Source organism: Macrotis lagotis, chromosome 2, assembly GCF_037893015.1.
Source record: "Macrotis lagotis isolate mMagLag1 chromosome 2, bilby.v1.9.chrom.fasta, whole genome shotgun sequence".
Lineage (NCBI taxonomy): Eukaryota > Metazoa > Chordata > Mammalia > Peramelemorphia > Peramelidae > Macrotis > Macrotis lagotis.
In genome coordinates, this window is record NC_133659.1 from 203,838,635 (window position 1) to 203,858,087 (window position 19,453).

The 19,453-nt window shown below is 48.3% G+C and overlaps 1 protein-coding gene across 3 annotated transcripts in view; it reads right to left on the reverse strand.

Moving 5' to 3' along the window:
- Positions 1 to 1,010: 1,010 nt before the first annotated feature.
- Positions 1,011 to 19,453, reverse strand: part of UNK (unk zinc finger) — a 37,558-nt gene continuing 19,115 nt past the window's right edge. Inside the window, exons 2-16 of one of the 3 annotated variants that reach the window (XM_074224553.1) lie at positions 18,472 to 18,681; positions 17,526 to 17,702; positions 17,228 to 17,358; positions 16,439 to 16,574; positions 14,637 to 14,754; positions 12,290 to 12,374; positions 11,366 to 11,508; positions 10,680 to 10,880; positions 8,912 to 8,977; positions 8,470 to 8,644; positions 7,714 to 7,815; positions 6,982 to 7,170; positions 5,352 to 5,536; positions 4,679 to 4,936; positions 1,011 to 3,099 (exon numbers count right to left, since the gene is read on the reverse strand). In XM_074224553.1, coding sequence (XP_074080654.1) covers positions 2,938 to 3,099; positions 4,679 to 4,936; positions 5,352 to 5,536; positions 6,982 to 7,170; positions 7,714 to 7,815; positions 8,470 to 8,644; positions 8,912 to 8,977; positions 10,680 to 10,880; positions 11,366 to 11,508; positions 12,290 to 12,374; positions 14,637 to 14,754; positions 16,439 to 16,574; positions 17,228 to 17,358; positions 17,526 to 17,702; positions 18,472 to 18,681 — 2,338 coding nt within the window. In that variant the 3' untranslated portion in view covers positions 1,011 to 2,937. The remainder of the gene's footprint in view (positions 3,100 to 4,678; positions 4,937 to 5,351; positions 5,537 to 6,981; positions 7,171 to 7,713; positions 7,816 to 8,469; positions 8,645 to 8,911; positions 8,978 to 10,679; positions 10,881 to 11,365; positions 11,509 to 12,289; positions 12,375 to 14,636; positions 14,755 to 16,438; positions 16,575 to 17,227; positions 17,359 to 17,525; positions 17,703 to 18,471; positions 18,682 to 19,453) is intronic. The other 2 variants (XM_074224551.1, XM_074224550.1) reach the window with 2 other exon arrangements.

Here is a 19,453-nt window from a genome sequence, read left to right on the forward strand (position 1 = left end):
TGGTGGTGGGGAGGATCTGGGAATTTGGGAAACTATCAGGGATATTCGAGGATTGGCATAGAGGGCCTTAATTTAGCCTATCTTTAGGGTCACAATGCCCACATTATTTCCCAGCTTGGCTAACCCTTCTCACTCTCTGATTGAGACTTATGCAGATTGAGACTACTGGGTCTTCCGGGTTTAGGTTGTGCTATTCCCACAGTCAGCCTGTAGACAACACTAGGCTGAGGTCAATTTTTTTTTGGGGGGGGGTTGTAAGGCAATGGGGTTAAGTGACTTTCCCAAGGTCACAACTAGGTAATTAAGTATCTGAGCTGGATTTGAACTCAGGTCCTCCTGACTCCAGGGCTGGTGCTCTATCCACTATGCCACCTAGGTGCTCCTTGAGGTCAATCTCCTTGTACCATCTGCATCTGATGACCTTCAAGAAGTAGTTTTCCTCTTGGACTTCATGTCTTAAGGGAACAATACCTTCATGGTCTTCATCCTCCCCATCCCTTTTTTAGATTTCTCCCATACTCTGTCCTCCAGGGAAAAATTATTCAGCATTATCCTTTTCTACAAAGTCAACAGTCTAAAACAGCAGCTCTTAGATACAGAACCCTAAAAAGGGCTGTCTTGGAGGTACCAGTGAAGTGTGAAGGTCATTGTGCCCAGTGTTAAATAATGACCTGCCTCCTTTGGCACCAGGGAGGAAGACCAAGGAGGTTCTTTGGGGGCTTCTAGGCTGGTTTACAGAGCTGGAGGCTGCACTCAGAATCCTGATGGACCCAGGGTTGGTCCTGAGGCATGGACCTAGGAAGTTTGGGTTAAGTACCTGCTAGAAATAAAGCCTACCGAGAGCCTGGCAGATCTGAGGAAGGGAGGTCCTGGTTGGCCCCTGCTCAGGAGGCCTCAGCTTATGGAGATAGTACTTATCCTTCAATACTGTCCCTCCCACCCACCACCACTCCAGCACGATCTGAAGCTCCATGGAAGACCCCATTCCCAATGTCTGAATTCACCATAACTTCATTTTCATACTTTATTTCCAATGGCTGGGAGGATTTTTTTTTTGTTTGTTTCAGTATCTTTTTAAAAAAGAGAAAAATTTTACCTATTTCATCAAAAGCCCTTTTCTTGTTGAGCCCATAAGGAGCTTGAAGAGGAAGAGTGGAGCCTTTGGCCCAGCCCTCTTCCTCCACCCCCAACACATGGTACAGACACCTAGCTACTCTGCCAGGGTGTCACCACCATCTTCAACCATGCCCATCCCTCCCAAGCCCCAGTATCTCTCTGTACAAAAGAATTTTTAAAATGGAAGCTAAGACAATAATATACATTAGACACATACACGCACGCGCACACCCATGCACACACATACACACACATCCTCACTGAAAACAGCTGCCCTTGGAAAGCACCTGGGAATGCATTGTCACCCCCTTCCTGGCTGGGAGAGCCGGGCACTGCGGCTGGGGGCTCTGCCAGCCCTTGGTCCTCAGCTCATGCCACAGAAGGGTAGTCCACCATCCTCTAGTTCGGGGTTTTCCCCAAGTAGCTGCCTGAGGCCTGGGAGGAAGGTGGAGCATAGGAAAGGGCAATAGAGGGCAAAGCCAGGGGGCACAGAAAAATTAGTACCAGCCTGGGTAGCAATCAGGGAGGTTTCCTGGGCCAGTCCCCAATCCACCCCATGCTACCAGAATGCAAAAAATATAGAGCTGGAGCCTGGACAAAGGCCAAGCCAAAGGGTGTTAACACCCTGCCCATCCCATACTCACAGATCCACAAATTTACACACCAGTGGGAGTGTAAGTGCTCATCCACACAATCCTACACATGTATCCACTGGACACTTGATGTGGGCTTTGAAAGGTGGCCCTGATTTCTGGGATGCTGTGTTGGAATAGGGGTCCCCAAGTCCTGGTGACAGTATACCTGCTGGCTTGGGGTTCTTCCACTGTACATAGATTAGAACAACTTGTAAGAATGGGGGGCCCTAGGCAGAGAGGGGCCCCAAGAAAGGTGCTAGTGAGAAGGGGTGCATACAAAAGACAGCACCACAGACCCTAATTGCTCCCTTCTCTACCCCTAAACCTTCCACAATGACTAGGGAAGGAACCATTAACAGGGAAGCAGGCTTTCTCTCCCCTAACACCCTCTTCATTTCTAACATTTAGAAAAAGGGAAAAAGTTTCTTAATCTTCTGCCACCACAAGGGAATACTGAGACATATCTACGTTCTGGAAGGCAGGGGTGCATTCTCCACTGCCCCAGGACCAGCCAGCTCTCCAGTTAATTATCCTGCAAATCTGATTTTAAAAAATATAATACACTTTAGTGGAGGTTTCTCAGCCACCATCACATCATCCCCACAACAACTCAGAATCACCTCATGATTACAAGGGTTTCCTAACTTAAAAAGATGATGGTACTAGGACTGGCATCTCTGGACTCTCAGGTTAGGGGCAGGGAGGCCTTGGGACAGAGACCCACTTCTTCTGGATCTCTACACTTCATTCCTTTATATGAGAGCCCCCCCCCCAATTTTCCCCATAAGTTTTTTTTGTCCCAATAAAGGTTTTTAAAAAGTTATTTCCTAAATTTAAAAAAAGAGACTCTGCCACAAGGGCTTGCAGATGGGGTGAGAGGGACAAATCTGTTTCTGAAGCAGAGAAGGGAGGGGAGTGGGCAAGGATAGGGCTGCAAAAGTTTTTTTTAAAAGTGCTTGGTAACTCAGCTCTTGTTTTAAGTGTGTGTCTATATCTCTATACAGACATACACACAGACACCCTTATCAATCTGTCCTCGCACACACACACAGACACATATATATGTGTGTGTGTCTGCCTGTGTGCCTGTGTGTGTCTACACACACACAGACACACAGACACACAGACATACAGACATACATATGTACTTTAAAAAGTCCTATGTGCTGTAGTCCAGCCCGGTGGGTCATGACTGCAGGGGAGGGCGGGTACAGCTCGGGTGGCAGACAGGGCACTCGCTGTCCTCTGCACACAGCTCACACAGCACAGTGTGTTGGCACTGAAGCACCACCCGATGCTGCTCTTGACACTTGAGACACTTTGCAGGTGACTGCATCTGGAATACCACCTGAGGACGAAGAAGAGTCTGTGTTCACAGAGGACCAAGGGAAAGGTGGCTTGTACCCCGTCATTCCCCAGTAAGTACCTTGCTCTGCTCCAGGGTTAATAATGGGCTTTGATTATAGACCACTTTAGGATTTACAAAGTGTTTTATTAACGCTGTTTCATTTTAGTCTCAAGACGATCCTGTGAGATGGGTTCCACAGGAGCCCCCTGGTTACATGGCTAGTATTAGAGGGAAGATTCGATCACAGCACTCTGTCAACTAGAGGTCTAGACCTCTATCCACTAAACCAAGGAGACACTAGCCCAACTCCACGGGGAAAAAAAAAATGAGGTTTAAGAGCCATAGTTTAGATTAGATGGTTTTTCCCAGAAAACAGGTTGTTCCAGATGGGGGCAAAAGCATTTATGCTTCCTTTCCTCTAATAGAAGGCAAGCCCAGGCCCAGCAACAGTGTAGAATGTGCAGCAATTATTTCATGCAATGTGAATGAATGAATGAGGAAAGAAGAGGGGCCCAGCCCCACTGACCACCCCCAACATGGCAGGAGGGAATGACCTGATTCCCCATGCATTCTGCCACTACTCTGACTTTCTAGGCAATTTTCAGAGGAACAGGTAAGATGGATCTTCCAACCCTTTGGTCTTGGCTTTAGATGACTTGCCCTTGCCCCTCCTCAGTTTTCTTTTTACCAGGATACCCCAAGAATGCTGAGTTTCTCTATGGTGAAAGATGCAGCCTTGTTACTCCCTTGTGGGAAGGATGATCTGAGGAGGTCGGTGGCCTGACCCAGACCTTCCTGGGAGGACCTAGAATGGGACTGGTGGAGAGCAAGCTTGAGGCCCAAGGAAGACCCTGGGCAGAGGTTAAGTCAGGGGGTCCAAAAACTCTCAAGACTGAAGGATCTGTTCTGTTTTCTGGGGATGGAACTCCAGGGCACTTCATTCTAAGGCCAGAGAAGAAACATGTACTTTTCTGAGGGTTCAGAGGCAACCAGATACTATGAATCAGTGTCTACTGGCTGTGACACTGCTCAAAGGGCTATCTAAATGCCAGTTATTAAAAAGGCAGTGTGAACAAGCACTAGACCTGGTCAGGAGACACAGGTTAAAATCCAGGCTATATTTATGAGCTGTGTGACCTCAGGGAAGGGATAACCTCTACCTCAGTTTCCCAATCTGTGAAATGAGGATAATAATGCTTATGAAGGTTGTTGTGAGAAGAGCACTTTGTAACCCTGAAAGCCCTTTGTAAATGTGAGTTATTTCTTATTCTGTCCCCGTCTGACCTTCCCTGACCAAAACTCCACTGGACTTGATGCTCTGTCCAGAGGGGTAGTATTGTAAGCTCTGAGCAGCCAGCTGGAGAGGCACAGGCCATCCGACGAAGCAAGAGGCACCTTGCCCAGGCCAGACAGGTGCATCACTGCCAGACTGCCAGGCTGGGGTTCCAAGGCCTGTGGCTTCAGCCCAAGGAGGTTTCAGCCATGAAAGTTCCTCTGAGGTGCCAAGGAAACCTTGCCAGCAGTCTCCCACCCCCATCCCCCATCCCCCAGTTGCTCTTGCGCCAGGGGGCTCCCCTACCTTTTCCACTCTCTCCAGGTTGGCCCTGAGCTGTTTCTGGAGGGAGTACAAGGTGGAGAGTGAGAGGGCCTCTAGGTCGGAGAAGGCGCAAATAGCCTGGGGGTCCTGGCCCGAGTGCAGCCGCTCCAGCTCCTCCTGAAGTTTCTTCACCTGCACCTCCAGGGCATCCCGCTGCTCACGGGCCAGCTCACACTCCAGGCCGGCAGCACTAGCCCGCTCACTGGCCTCCTCGGCCTCCTTCTTCCAGGCGTCACAGGCCTGTGGGGTTCAGCACAAAGCCCATCCCATTGGGCCCCACCACAAGATGGACAGTCCTCCCCCTTGCCTCTCCTCAATGAACACTTGGGTGGTAAATCACTTGGCTAGGGGGTCCCACTTCCCACTCCCACTTTATCTGATTAAGAGGAGGAAGCTACTGATGTAACCTGGGGAAGAATGAAGTTTCAGGCTAGGCCAGCAGAAACAACTATCCACCTCTGAGTGACATGTGACAGAGCCCTAGCCCAGAGGGTATCCACAAGATTATATACAGAGGGCTGAGAGCTGTCATCAGACCAGAAGGGGCTTTAACAGCATGAGAACAGGAGAGAGGTTCCAATGTGTGTGACTGGGAGACCCCTGGGACAGAAGGGGTGGAGGGTAGATCTCCCTGGCCTCTGCTGTGAACCCATACCTGCTTGGCCTGCTTCCAGGACTCCTCCCATTGCTTGATGGTTCCGTTGGCCTCTTCCAGCTCTTGGCGAAGCCGGGCCAGCTCAGCAGCCCCTGGGCCGGACAGAAATGCTGGCGAGGTGCCTGGGGAGAAGTTCCCAGAGGCAAAGTGCTCCCAGATACTGCTGTTCATTCCATTTAAACCTGCTTTAGGGGGAGAGGGTGTCTCAAGGCAGTTCTCCCACCAACCTAACAGGGAGGGGCTCCGGGGGCCCTACTGAGCTACTACAGGTCAACCCATCAGGCAAGAGACTGACTGAACAACCTTGCTGGGATTCAGAAGGGAGAGACATGTGGGCCCTGTCCTCCAAGGGTGGTGATAGGTGGTGCCCACTCCATTCAAACAGGAGTTCCTACTCTGGGGAAGATCTAGAACTGTTAGGGAAGACAAAAACCACCCTTGGGTGGGGGAATCAAATTTATAAGATTACAAGTCATTCCCCATTTGATAAATGGTCAAAGGACATGAACAGACAGTTTTCAGATGAAGAAATAAAAAATTATCTATAGACATATGAAAAATATGCTCAAATCATTGATTAGAGAAATGCAAATTAAAACAACTATGAGGTACTACCTCATAGCTATCAAAATGACTAAGAGGATTAAAAAAAGGAAAATGATCAGCATAGGATATGTGAAAACTGGGACATTAATGTGTTGTTGGTAGAGCTGTGAACTGATCCAACCATTCTGGAGAGCTATGCATACATACCCTTTGATCCAGCAATACCACTATTAGATCTGTATATCCCAAAGAGATCATAAAAACAGAAAAAGTCCCACATGTTCAAATATATTTATAGCTGTTCTTTTTGAGGTGACAAATAATTGGAAATTGAAGGGATGTCCGTCAGTTGGGGAATGGTTGAACAAGTTATGATATATGAATGCTGCTATTGTTCCTTAAGAAATAATGAATGACTGAACTGCAGAAAAGCCTGGAGAAACTTGCATGGGCATGAAGTAAGAATATCAAGAGAATATCATATACATTAACAATACTGTAAGATGATCAACTATGATGGATACAGCTTTGCTCAGCAGTGAGAGAACAAGGATAATTCTGAGAGACCCCCATACACAGAATGCCATCTGCATCCAGAGGAAAAAACTATGGAGTCTGAATGCAGAGCAAAGCATATTCTATTTGCTTTTTAAAAATGTTTATATTTTTTCTTTCACTATATGACTAATATGCAAATATGTAAAACACAAGTATGCTCATACACTTTTCACCAGCTTGTTCACCACCGTGGGGAGGGGGGATGGTAGAAAAATATGGAACTCATAAACTTGCAAATGGATGAATGTTGAAAACTACCTTTTCATGTAATTGGAAAAATAAAATAAAATTTCAATTAAAAAAAAAGACAAAAAAAGTCAGTCTTTGAGCAGGTCAGAAAACACAATGCAAATAACCTGTCTTCTCATTCTGTCCTCTTGCAATGTTGATTATTTATCATAAACTTAAACTAAAACCTGCAGAGGACAGGGCCTCTGCTAGTTAGCACTTGCTCAGTACAGTATAAGCAGAGAACTCTAATGTTTATTAGAGGCTGCATCTCTGAGCTGGCCTTATCTCCTCTTACCTAAGGAGCCATGTGATGCCGACGTCCCCAGGAAGGTATTTTCTGACTGGCTCAGGTGGGCCTGTGGCTGCTGGAGGAAGTGTGAGGAGAGGCTGACAGGAGGAGAGGGGGAGGCAGAATGAAAGGAAGCCGAGCTGCCTAGGGAGCCAGGGATGTTCACAGGGGCAGAGCTCTGTAACAAACTGCCACCTGCAAGAGAGGCCAAGGAAAGGGGAGGGAGGGACATTGAGCATAGGCCAGGATGGGCCTCCTCCCATCCTGGGGCTGCTGGTGGAGCTTCCAGGAGCAGAGGCAAAGCAAGCCCACCCTCGGGGAGGGTTTCCATGTGCTAAGGCTCTCCAAGGCCAGGCAAGGAGAGCCTGAGGAAGGAGGGTCTGCAGAGGGACACTGTTCTCCCTCCCCAGGTGTGAAAGAAGGGCCAGGGTCCGGTAGAACTCCCCACAATATGGGGAACTGAAGAGCCGAAAGGCAGCTGAAGGTGAGATGAGACAAACGTCACTAGAGCAGGCCTGGACACATGCCTAGAGGTGGGACGTTCAGGAAGAATGCCAGGCTTGGGTCGCCGCTACCCTGCACCTGACTGGGAAGGGCACATGACACTATGCGTGTCCTCCCAGGCTCATGGGCACCTGCCCCACAGCACATCCCTGCTTTTTGGTGGGCAGCACATGCTTAGTGGCCTAGTGCCAGCACTCCCCTTGCCCCTTGTAGAGATATTTATTCCCCAAGTACCAATCATGATGCCACCTGGGTGAGGCACTGTGCTGCTGTCGAATGATTTTTCCAGGGCAGCTACTCCAAACTCATTCAGGTCCAAGTCATCAAGGGCAGACTCTGTTGGACAGAGTGACTCAGATCGCATGTTGTCCCCCCTGCCATCTTTTGGGGTCAGCCATCCTTGGCCCTGCCACTCTGGTGCCAACCTCTGAGCTAGGCTACTGGGGGCACCTTGCTGCTGCTCTGTCCCTCTAATCACATTTCCCTTTTAGCTCAGCAGTACTGAGCCAGGAAACAATTTTTCAGCTTTGGGAGTCTCCTAGGAGAAGCTGCCTCCAAATTGAGGGTGCCTGCTGCATCAGGTCACTGAGGAAAGGCCAGGTGAAATATCAATATCACTATTTCCATCATAATGTTTTGGAGGCAGTGTGTGGCAGAGGGAGGGAGACCAGCCTTGAGGTCAGGAAGGTGCAGGTCCCTGTCTGCTGCTGACAATGGGCAGCCACTTAATCTCTCCAAGACCATCGATTACAGATGAGCCGTTGATCTCTAACAGTGGCAAGAATTCCATGCTGGGAGGTTCCCAAGGTGATGAAATCCCAGATCTGAACTAAGAATACACTGGACGGGCAGAGGGCACACCTGTGCCGAGGTCCTGGTCCAGGAAGGACTTTAGAACTAAGCTGTGCATGCATCTGTCCCCAGAAGCCTAGGCGACATCTAATCTGGCCCACGTTCCCCTTCCAGCAACACTACAAAAGAAGGCATTACCTATGACTGATTCCACCGTGTCACTTGTAGGATAGAAGGGCAGGGCATTTGCATTCATGCCTGGGACGCTGCTGGGGCCTGCGGGGCTGGGGGGAGTGGCTGCCAAGCTGGAAGTGATGCTGGAAGAGATGCTGGAGGTCAGGGGGCTGCCCACGGGGAGGATGCCCAGTATGTCCTGCAAGGAAAGAGGGAAGGGTTGAGGAGAAGTTTGAAAGGACGACAATCAGGAGCCAGGGAATTCCATTGTCCTCCAACCACCTTCCAGGGGCTGGAGAGCTAGCCTCCTCAAGATTTATTGGGCATCAGTTACCAATGGGGCAAGAACAAAGAGGGTCTGAAGGTCACACAACAGAAGCTTACATCTGTCCTTGACCCTGCTTCATGTTTTACTCTCCACTGTCCACCTGTTGGAAAGCAGACCTGGCTGGAAGATGGGAGTTACCTGTTTGGGCTGCATCAGAGGCTGCTCCTGGCTCCTATGTTCCAGAGAGTGGGGCTTTATTTTGGCCTATTGGGAGGAGAAAAGCAATGGTGAAGACCATGAGCCAAGTCAATACATAAATGTTTGTCCCTGAACCCTGACACCCACAGAACCCATTCTACTCTCTATGGGCCTATCATTTATTAAGCCAGTGACCTTGGGGAACCCACTTATCTCTAATAGATAAGGGCCAGGTCTCAGGTCCCCTAAGTCTAAAATGAGGATAACACAATGAAAGGGAACACAGAAGGGAGGAACTAATATTATGTTATCAATATATGGAAAGTCTTTTTTGTTTGTTCTATTCATTAAATGTAAATTTGATGAGTTTTTTTGTTGCTCAAAGTTAAAATAAAATAAAATAAGCAGTTTATTGTTATTTTATTTTTTAAGCTTTTTACAAGGCAAATGGGGTTAAGTGGCTCGCCCAAGGCCACACAGCTAGGTAATTATTAAGTGTCTGAGACCGGATTTGAACCCAGGTACTCCTGACTCCAAGGCCAGTGCTTTATCCACTACACCACCTAGCCACCCCTAAACTGCTTATTTTTAAAAAAATTACAGATTTTGAGAATCAAATAAAATCATAACTATGAAATTATCTTTGTGAACACAATAAATGTACCAAATGACCAAAAGTGAGGGACTGCATCACTAGCACATCCCTCAGGCTTTAGTCATCTATTAGAGAAGGATAGGATTCTCCCTAAGTCCAGATAGCTATTCAATTTAGCTATTATTCAAGTCTAATGTCTTTATATTAGCATTATCATAGATTAATAAAATGGGAGCTCCATGAGGGTAAGGACTTTGTATTACCCAAACTCATCTTCCCCTGATGAACACATATGTCATTTAATAAGGGTGTGCCCTTATTATAAATACTATTACATTGAGGGTATATGCAGAAAGTATCTGATCATGGCTGACCTGCTATTAAGGTAAAGGGCAGGTTCTTTGCTCCAGCTCTGAAGCTCCAGCCATGTTAGCTTGGTTCCACCAGTTCTAGTAGCTTCCTGGAAAGTCTTCTTGCTTTCAGTCTCTACCATGACCTAACAATGCCAGATTCATATTCCTGGCTCATAGGTTTTGTCATGTCACTTCTCAAAAACCCTCAATTGTTCCTCATTGCCCATCAAATAAAACACCAAATACCATTTCCTAACATTGAAGACCCTTCATAACCTGACTCCAATCTGTCTTACCAGCCTTACCACTGCCTTCCAAGGAATCTAGACTCTTGCTGCCTAGATTATCTCTAGATCCCCCAATCTCCTCCCAAACTTTCAGTCTCTACACTTTGCTGTTTTGCTTATTAGGGTTTCCTATTTTGGACAACCCCCTATCATTCCTCTCAAAAAAATGTACCCACTGACATCCTACCTGTAGTGCCAACCGCTCCTTGCAACTTTCCCCACTTCTTCCAGCCAGGATTGGATTCTCCCTCATTTGATCTCACAGAGGTCTGATTTTATTTCTGAATTTATCATTGTGCCTCTTATCTTCTCCTACTAATCCCTGAAGTCCTTGAGAGAAGGGATCCTATCTGATTTATATATTTGTCCTTGCATCCACCAGAGGGCAGAGCCCAGGCAGGTGCTTCAGAGGTTACAGAAGAGATGCTGGAGAACATGTTCTGGCTCAGGTGCCCAGTCACCTTCCTCCACCCAAAAGAAATCGATGCTCTCAGTCATGGTCAGCGATGTCGTCCTGTTGCACCACTCCTTACCTGGCATTTGAAGCTTTTAAGATATTCAGCTCCAACTTGGTCCTCCCTCTCAAAGCCAGGTGCCTTCTTGTAGGTTCCAGGAGCCGGGTTGGCCTCCCCAGGGAAGCTGATACCTTCTAGGCTCTGTGGCTTTCGGACAGTGCCCGGGGGAGAGCCACAGAGATTAGATGGGCTACCCAGACTGCTGGTCCTACAAAGTATCTATAGGGAAAAAATGAGAAGGTTAAGGGAACAAGTCATATGGACATGAACATAACTCTAGAGGGAGGGGTCCCTGCTTAGGTGAAAGAGGCCATAAGGGTCTTATTCCTTTCTTGCCCACCGGGGAGGCACAGCCTGCTCCTCTCCAGGTTTACACATCACAGACCTTATATCTATCTAGGATGACCTTTTCCTCTTCCAGCCCCAATCTTGAAGGCTTTGGCTCTGTTTACCAAGGGGTGAGTGGGAGGGGAGGTTCTGATAAGGACTGGTTGATTTTACCAGAAGGTCTTTGGATCAAGACTCAGGTTCACTGGAATGATCCAAAAATCCCCTGGGTTGGAGTTAGGGGAACTGTCAATTACTGTTTAAGTCCATACTAAAGTCTCCTTCCATTTTCCATTGCTATTGGGCATTAGTGTCCCCTCCACTCTCCCCAACCCTGACCCCCCACTCTTCCACTGGCTCAAGGCCATGGAACATACATTACTAAGGTCTGGGGCATGAGGGCTGGAGGGGCTCACGGGCACAGAGTCCCCTGCTGCTGATGGCATGTACATCACGGTGCCAGTCTGGGTGGGACTCGGCACAGCTGAAGAAGACTGGAAGTCATCACCAAGGGGGGGCTCTGTAAGAGATGTGAGGGTCATAAGCATTACCCAGACCTCCATACCCACCTAGAGGCTCTCCACAGTGGACCAGGACCTCCCCAAATATGACATCATCTCCATTCCAGTCCTCGGTTCATTCATCTCATTTTATTTCATTTTTATGAGGCAGTCAGGGTTAAGTGACTTGCCCAGGATCACACAGCTAGTAAATGTCTGAGGCTGGATTTGAACTCAGGTCCTCCTGACTCCAGGGCCAGTGCTCTGTCCACGGTGACACATGTCTCAATCTGTGACTGGGAGGCTACTGAATACCCACTCCTAACACTTACATCTGGAGGGTTGGGGGGACAAGTCTCCCTGTCATGACATTTCCCCTTCCTCTTCTAGAGGCACCCTGGGCCACGCTCTTGGCTCCAACAGGGAAGGGGGTCTGGATCCAGGGAGAAGCCTCCAACTGCTTCCTCAGTGACAGTGGAAGCAGCAGCCCACCCAGGACACACTGCCCAGGGCTTTGCCCTGACAAACCTTCCTTGGGGAGAAGATGACGGCCTAACCACCACCAGCTAGGAGGTCAGAGAAGACTGACTCTGATTCTTTATCCTGCTGGGTCACCTGCCCGAGTTAGCTAAGGCTGAGCCTAGAGGAGCCCTGAGTGCCCCATGGCCCAGGCCCAAGCAAAGCAGGGCGTAGGCACAAGGGGCAGCTGGGACCACCCTCCTTGGCTGCAGTGTTTGAAGTTAAAGGGGGTGGGAATGGGGAGGGATGGGCAAGTCTCAACAAACAGCTGGCATAGCATACGTTCAACATGGGCAAATGCGCAGAAAGGGCCTCGGGGACAGCTGCCCGACTGCTGCATGTCGTTACACTTGGTGGACTTGTAGATCTAGAGAAAGGCAAAAGGGAAGCAGGGTTAGGGCTTTGGGCCAGGGAGGGGGAGGGAGAAGAGGAAGGGGGGAGAGAGGAAGAGAGAGGGGAGAAGGGGACAGGAAAGGAGAGGGAGAAGAGGGAAGAAAAAGAGAGGGGAAGGGAGGGGAGAGGGAGAGAGGAGGCTGGGTGGGGGGAGGGAGGAGATGGGTCTCCCAGGGAAAGAGATCAGGCCAGGGGTCATCCTTCTGCCCATGCCTCACTAGGCTTGGGCATCACTTTCTCTGTCCATCCTTATTCCTTCCATCTCTTCTACCATGCCCACATCACTTCCTACAACCACAGCTTAGGAACTATGGAGCAGCCCACATGTTATCCCCACTTTCTGAAGTGCCCTACTCAGGGCAGCATCCCTGGGGGCTGAGGTGGGGACCCCTCTGGAGGGCTGTTCCAAAAGATTGACTCCTTGCCTCCTCTTCTGGATTTGGTGTCAGAGTGGTTGCTAACTTGACCAAGGTTGATCTAGCGCTGTCATTCTGGTGGCATAACCCCTCGAAAAGAAAGGTGGGAGGCAAAATCATCAAATTTCCTAGTTAGAAAGGACTTCGGAGGTATTGGGGTTCAGCTAGAACCTGGAGCACCCATGGTGAGAGTTCACAGGGAACTCTCCAGGCCACAGAGCAGGCACCCCCACGTTTAGAAAGCTCTGTCCCACTGAAACTTCCATCTATTGTTATTAGTTTCGCCCTCTGGCCCTAAGCAAAATAAATCTCTTCTCTATTCCTCTAAATATCTGAAGATCATTTCTGCGCTCCCCTCCTTCAATACCTGTCCCAATCCTTTAATCACATTATATGGACCCCAGATCCCAAAATGGTGATTTCTAAATCTCCACATCAACCTAATTCTTTCTCTGGACAATGTCCAATTATTTCTCCTGTTAATGTCCATTCTAAAACATGGCACCCCAGACTGAAAACATTCCATTTTCCCTCTGACAAAAATCACTTTGACCTAGCAGTGGTATCTCTGGATCAAAGGGTATGCAGAGTTCTCTAGTCCTTTGGATATAGTTTCAATTTGTTTTCCAGAATGGTTGGATCAGTCACAACTCCACCAACAAGTGCATTAGTATCCCCGTCTTTCCTCCAACATTTCTCATTTTCCTTTTCTGTCAAATTAGTCACTGATAGGTGTGAGGTGGTACCTCAGAGTGAAAACAGCATTCCAAATGTGTCAGACTACAGGGACCTGAGCTGGACACAACCTTTTCAGTCACTTTTCTGGCTACCATGTTGATATTCATATCAAGTTTGTAAGACGGTGAATCTTGAAAGTCTTTTTTAATGTTAACTTTTGTCTGGCTAGGCCATCTCCATATTTGAGCTCCAATTAGGGTTTTACATTTATCTCTATTATGCTGCATCTAATCAAATTCAGATCATGATTTCAGCAAGTTATAGTCTTCTTAAAAATCCTAATTCTGTCACTCAAAGCATTATTAATTACTATCCTCAGATTTTTTGAAAGGCAAACTACATAGCTAGGTTTTGGCGAGACCCCTATAAGAATATTGAACAGAATGGAGCCCAGGAAGAAGCACTATGGCCTTCCCTAGCTCTTTCTAGGAAGCTCCCCACCCCATCCATTCAACAAAGCTTGTTGGGGCCTGAGGTTCGGTGAATTCTGTATCCACCTGAATGGAGACCATCCAACCACTTTCATCCATTTTGTCCAAGAGGAGAACTACTTTGTCCACATACATCAGGTGAATGGTTGGAATTAATTTATGTAATCATGAAAACTCTATCCACTCTTTAATTGTAATAATGTATTTCCTTCCAAGTTAAAATACCCCTCTCTTTGAGATGTGTGATCTTTCATTGCCTAAAGAATGATGGTTTACATTTACATTTCCCTAGCTAAAGGTCCTTTAGTTAACTGCCTACCTGAATAAGTGTGACAGCCTTAGAATGTGTAAGTTCCTGGAGGGCAGGAGTGGTATTTGTCTCTTTGTATGGGACTCAGTTCCATTCTGTGCACCATTAAAAGCTCAGTAAAGATTTTGGGATACTAATCATCAAGAAAACCAAGAGGAGTTTTGTGCCTTTAACTTTGGGACAAAACTATATAGCCCAAGAGGGATATTTTATAGTATCCAAAACCAGCATATTCTTCCCGGCCAAAGTATCCTGGCTTTGAGAACCCACAGAACCCTCCCTACAACCAGCGAGGAAGGTCCTAGGAGGGAGAAAGGGAGGGAGATGTGCTGCCCTCGTACCTCCGGATGGAACTGTTGCTCCGTTCGAGTATGACAGTACTGGCAGGCATCTCCATTTTCACATTTGCCAGGGTCGCCCCACTCATCCCCGTGTTTCACACTTGGGCAAGGGGAGGACCTGGGCCAACGAGAAGGAGACAGAGGGGACAATGAGCCTCTCTTTGGAGTGGGAGTGGATGTGTGTGTGCACAGTGCTCATGGAAGCAGAGGAAAGGGTGGGATGCCTGGGAAACTCATTCACAATTTGGCCCCCTTTGCCCCACCTTTGAAAGGAGTCATGCAAAGGATTAGTGGCCCACAGGCCCACAGAAAATAACTATGTGTGACTGTGAGAACTACCTTTTTGCTCTTATTGTTGGTGGAAAATGTCTTATTCTTATCATATGCTCAAGAAATTTCAGATATTGAAAATTTAGAAAAGACTATTTGGAAAGCACTCCCCTGAAGAGCCAGTGAGCAGATTAGCAGAGAAATGCTAAGGAAAGAAGCAATTAGTCACCCAAGTGGGGAAAAGATGGGTCCAACAATGGGGCTCAGGAAGTGGTAATGTCCTCAACTCTACAAAGCATCCAGGAATTAGAGGACCTGGAGTTGGGGTGACCCACTTGAGGGCTAAAGCATTGAAATGAGTTGTATGAATGTCGGGGCCCCCCCAAGGAGGGGGACTAGGGCAAGATGCTGACCTTCAGCCCAGATTATGATGGCTGGCTAGTGAATAAATCCCTTTGGGATGAACTGGTTCAGATAAAGGGAAACAGGCTGGATGGAGATATGACTTCCAGGATAGACAGTGACTTTATGTCCAGTGCAAGATGGCCTGAATTTCAGAGATGGATTCTCTGGGACCAAATAGAAATTATCTTCCTCAATCAGGGTTCCTCAGTTCAGGAGGATGAGAGGAAGAGGAACAGGACCTAGGTACTAGAACTGTGCCAGCTGAGACAATCTGGGAGCACACCATATTTACTGTGTTACCCAATCACATTTGCTGTGTTACCCAATTCTTTTCAAAAATCCCAATCATGACTTGGTTTAATTAAAGGGAAAAGAGGGTTCGTCCACACTTGGGTCAGGATAACTATGGGGAGATCAGAAAGAAGGGAGGCTAGAATTGACAGAAAAGTGATAATTCCAGATTGGGAGACTAGAAAAAGTTGCTACTACTGATTCCCATCTGGGGTTTTTCCTAAGAGTGGGCTTAAAAATCAGACAATAAGAAAATATACTTTTGGATTAAAAACAGAATCCCTCATTTTGGTAACATAGCAACAATATCACTAAGAAAGTCAGTGTTAAATGCAAAGAAATAGGAAACGCTTTCTAGACTGACTGCACCCTGGGCCTAGGAAAGCAGAGCAATTTAGAAGAGAAAGTAAAAGGAAGACAATGTGGGTCCGGGGGCTCAGCAGTTCCCACACCATATAGATAGGGATGGTCTTTCTACTTTTTCCTCCTATAGTTGGGTCATATCCCTCAGGGCAGTCTATATTCTATAGTCAAGGCCCCTTGCCCTACCACCTCTTATCCTGTAACATCCTGACTTCTGCATCCAGCCCCATCCTTGACTCCATGGGAAGAGCAGGCATGTGATCCGCCTGGCTCTGGCCACTGGCTCCTCCCCGGGAGGCTTCCCTGTCCTTCGTAGCCTTTCCCAATCCTCATTCCTCCTGCACCAGGTCCCTGATGATCTGTCCCTGGCGTGGTGCTCCCCAAGGTCCCCTCCCTCCCGCAGAGGAGACGGTGGCAGTCTTGGCAGTTTGGCTTAGCCAACCCCTGCTAGGTTACTCCCTAGATGGTGAGACCTGTATTTATGTTTCCTGGGGCTCCGCCGTCTGTCTTTGCTGTTATGGTAGTACGGGCAGGCGTATCCCTGGCGACAGAGCCGAGGAGGCTTCTTGCACTGCTCAGTCTTGTAATTCCCTAAGACATAGGTTGTGTCTGCAAAGGAACAGAGGGCGGGGCTCAGTCACCCAAGGGGGCCCAGCTGAGTCTCACACAGTAGCTGCAGGGACAAGGGTGGCCCAGCCACCCCAGGGGTGGCCTGGCAGATCCTGGGAGACTGGCCTACTAAGTGGGACTCAAGGGCTCAGGTATTGAGGTACTACTGCCTGGGATTAATGTGAGGAGGGCAGGCCACCGGACCATGTCTCCCTGTGCCCTGAAGTCATGCCACCTGCCTTTGAGGAGCTGAGAGTTTATAGAAGGAGACAAGACACAAGGAAACAAATAAGAGAACCATGGTGAAGACTGTAACTTATGAAGCTGGACAGGGCCAGATGTGTGTGTGGGTATGTATGTAGGTCTGTATGTGCATGTGTGCGTGTGTGTGCCCATATCTGAATGCCTATACACACAATGGGAAATAGAGGAAGTCAATAGAATGAATGAGACCAGCCATGGTCCCTGGAGGGGTGTTCCAAGTATTTTTAACAATAGGAAGGGGTATGCTCTGGTAGAGAGAGGGAGGAGTTGGGAAACATTCTGGCCTGGAGAAAACAGCCTCTGGACAGATCATGTACCTGGAGAAGGTCACAACCAGGAGGGAGGCCCAAGAGAGAAGAGTGCCATGCCGTGGGTCCTCTGGCTCTTACCTTGCCACCGTGGCTCCTCACTGAGGATTTTCTCTATCATAGCGTGGCTTGCGGCCACAGCCGACTGACCCTCGATACTCCCTTCAGATGTAGTCTGACCGTTCTGTAAAGCCTCCATGGCCTGGAGCTCCCTTGGAAGAGAACACAGAGGAGACAGAATGGGAGGTGTGTTGAGCATGAGATGAGAAGTTCCTCTTCTGGGTCTCCCTTCACTTGAGCCCCTCTGCAGGAAGGCCGCCAACTCCTGTGGCAGAGCCTCCCCCCCACCCCATTGAGCTCTGTCTTGTGCCTGGCCCACCTGATGTCGTAGACCGGAGAGCGGAGGTCGTGGGGCCCGTGAGCAAAGGCGCAATGCAGGCCGTTTTTGGTGCAATTCCCTTTAGAATCAGTCTCGTGGATGCAGATCCCAGTTTTGTAGTAGCGCAGGTGGTACCGTCGCTCAGTGTCCCCTGTGGTCCTATGTAGGAACGGGCACCTGAAAACCAAGGAGATTATGTCCCTGCTTCGACCAGACTCTGATATTCTACTGGACCCCTTTTATTAAACTGTCAAGGTGACCCAGTAACCCAGAGAGATTAAGTCTTTATTTCCTATGACCATAATAGAATGTGGCAGAAATTAGACTAATACTTACTACTTCCTCAGTCTGGGGCTTTTTCTTACAAATCACCCTGTTACTTTTGCACCCCCTGGCTTGGTAGTAATGCTGTTTTGCCAAAAAATTGGAAATTAAAAGACAGAAAGGGAGCACAATAAAGCTCCTGCCTGGCTTCATGGGCTCATGGTTTCCCGTGGCTATCTCTTCTTTTCATGACTGTCTGAATTAGTGTCAGTCTCAAAATGAAAGTTTCCTGAGGGCAGGGCAATATGACTCTTCTTTGGCCCCTACCCTCTTTCCATGAACCATCAAAAGGGCATTAAACGCTTTGGGATAATGACATTAATGAAAACTAGCCTGGCCTTGGTGCCTTTTAGCCTTCTCAGCAAGGTTCTCTGGGTTCACTTGGCCCTCAGCAAGCTGGCTACCTTAGCTTAGGGGTGGGGGAGGAATTCTAGCTCTAGGGAGGTTTGGGGGGTGGTGGTGAAGGCAAAGCAAGAGGACCCCATGAGGTATATGTACTGTCATCAGGAGCAGCAGCAGCCCCATGACCTTGGGAGCACCAATCCTTGGGCTGTGTGGCTTTGGGGACACAGTTTGAGTCCAGCTCCTCTGTGAGCCCTCCCCAGATCGGCAGGACACTTACTCATCTCCCTCTGGGCAGAGGCCTGTGGTCTCGTCGTACTTGGTGCAGTAGATGTCAGGGCTGTAGTTGAAGGTGCCATCTCGGCGGCGGATGGACCTGCGGCGACGCTGGTTAACAAAGTGCCAGTGGAAGCAGGTGTAGGGTCGATGCTGGGTACATTTGTGCTGTACAAAGAGTGGGCACTGTTCTGTACGAAACTCCTTTAGGTACCTGGAGAGAGGGCACAGAGGAGGTGGGGGAAAGAGAGAGGGTTTGGGGCAGGGGCCCACAGGCTTTAGACTCATACTCTCTCTCTCTTTGTCCCCACAGTAAGCTCCACTTTATGTTGAGGAGTCAAACATCAAACTCCCAGAAGGTTTCGATCTCTGGCTTCAGTCCTGCTGGGACACAATAAAGGGTCAGAGATCATTGTCCAGATCTTTTTCCCCAACTTCTTGTCAGACTTCCAAGGTTTTGAGACTGGAGGGACACAGAAGATATCCTCTCAAAGGGCAATAATGATTATAATAATAATATAGCAATTAAAGATTTTACAAAGAGCTTTACAAATAATATCTCATTTGATAAAACAACCCTTTGAGGTAGGTGCATTCTCCCCATTTTACACATGATGAAATATGCTAAGAGAGAAGTTAAATGACTTGCCCGGGGTCACACAACTAGCAAGACTCTGAGGGAAGATTGGAACTCAGGCCTTCCTGCCGGACTTTCTTCACTTACTGACTCAGCAGTAAAGGGCCAACAGCCCCAGCAACATCTGCCGGCCTGCCAAATAGACTTGGCCCAGGCCCATAATACTATCAATCATCCCACCTTGCAATTGAGAAGGGATGATTTAAACTACTAATGTCCCACCAAAGAAATTAACTCTAGGGTCCAGATCACAAAAGAGCCCAGGCACCTCAGATCTAAGCCTGGTGTCCAGGTAATTCCATGGAGTGAGGGAGGTAGCCTCTTACCTGATTTCCCTGTACATGAATGA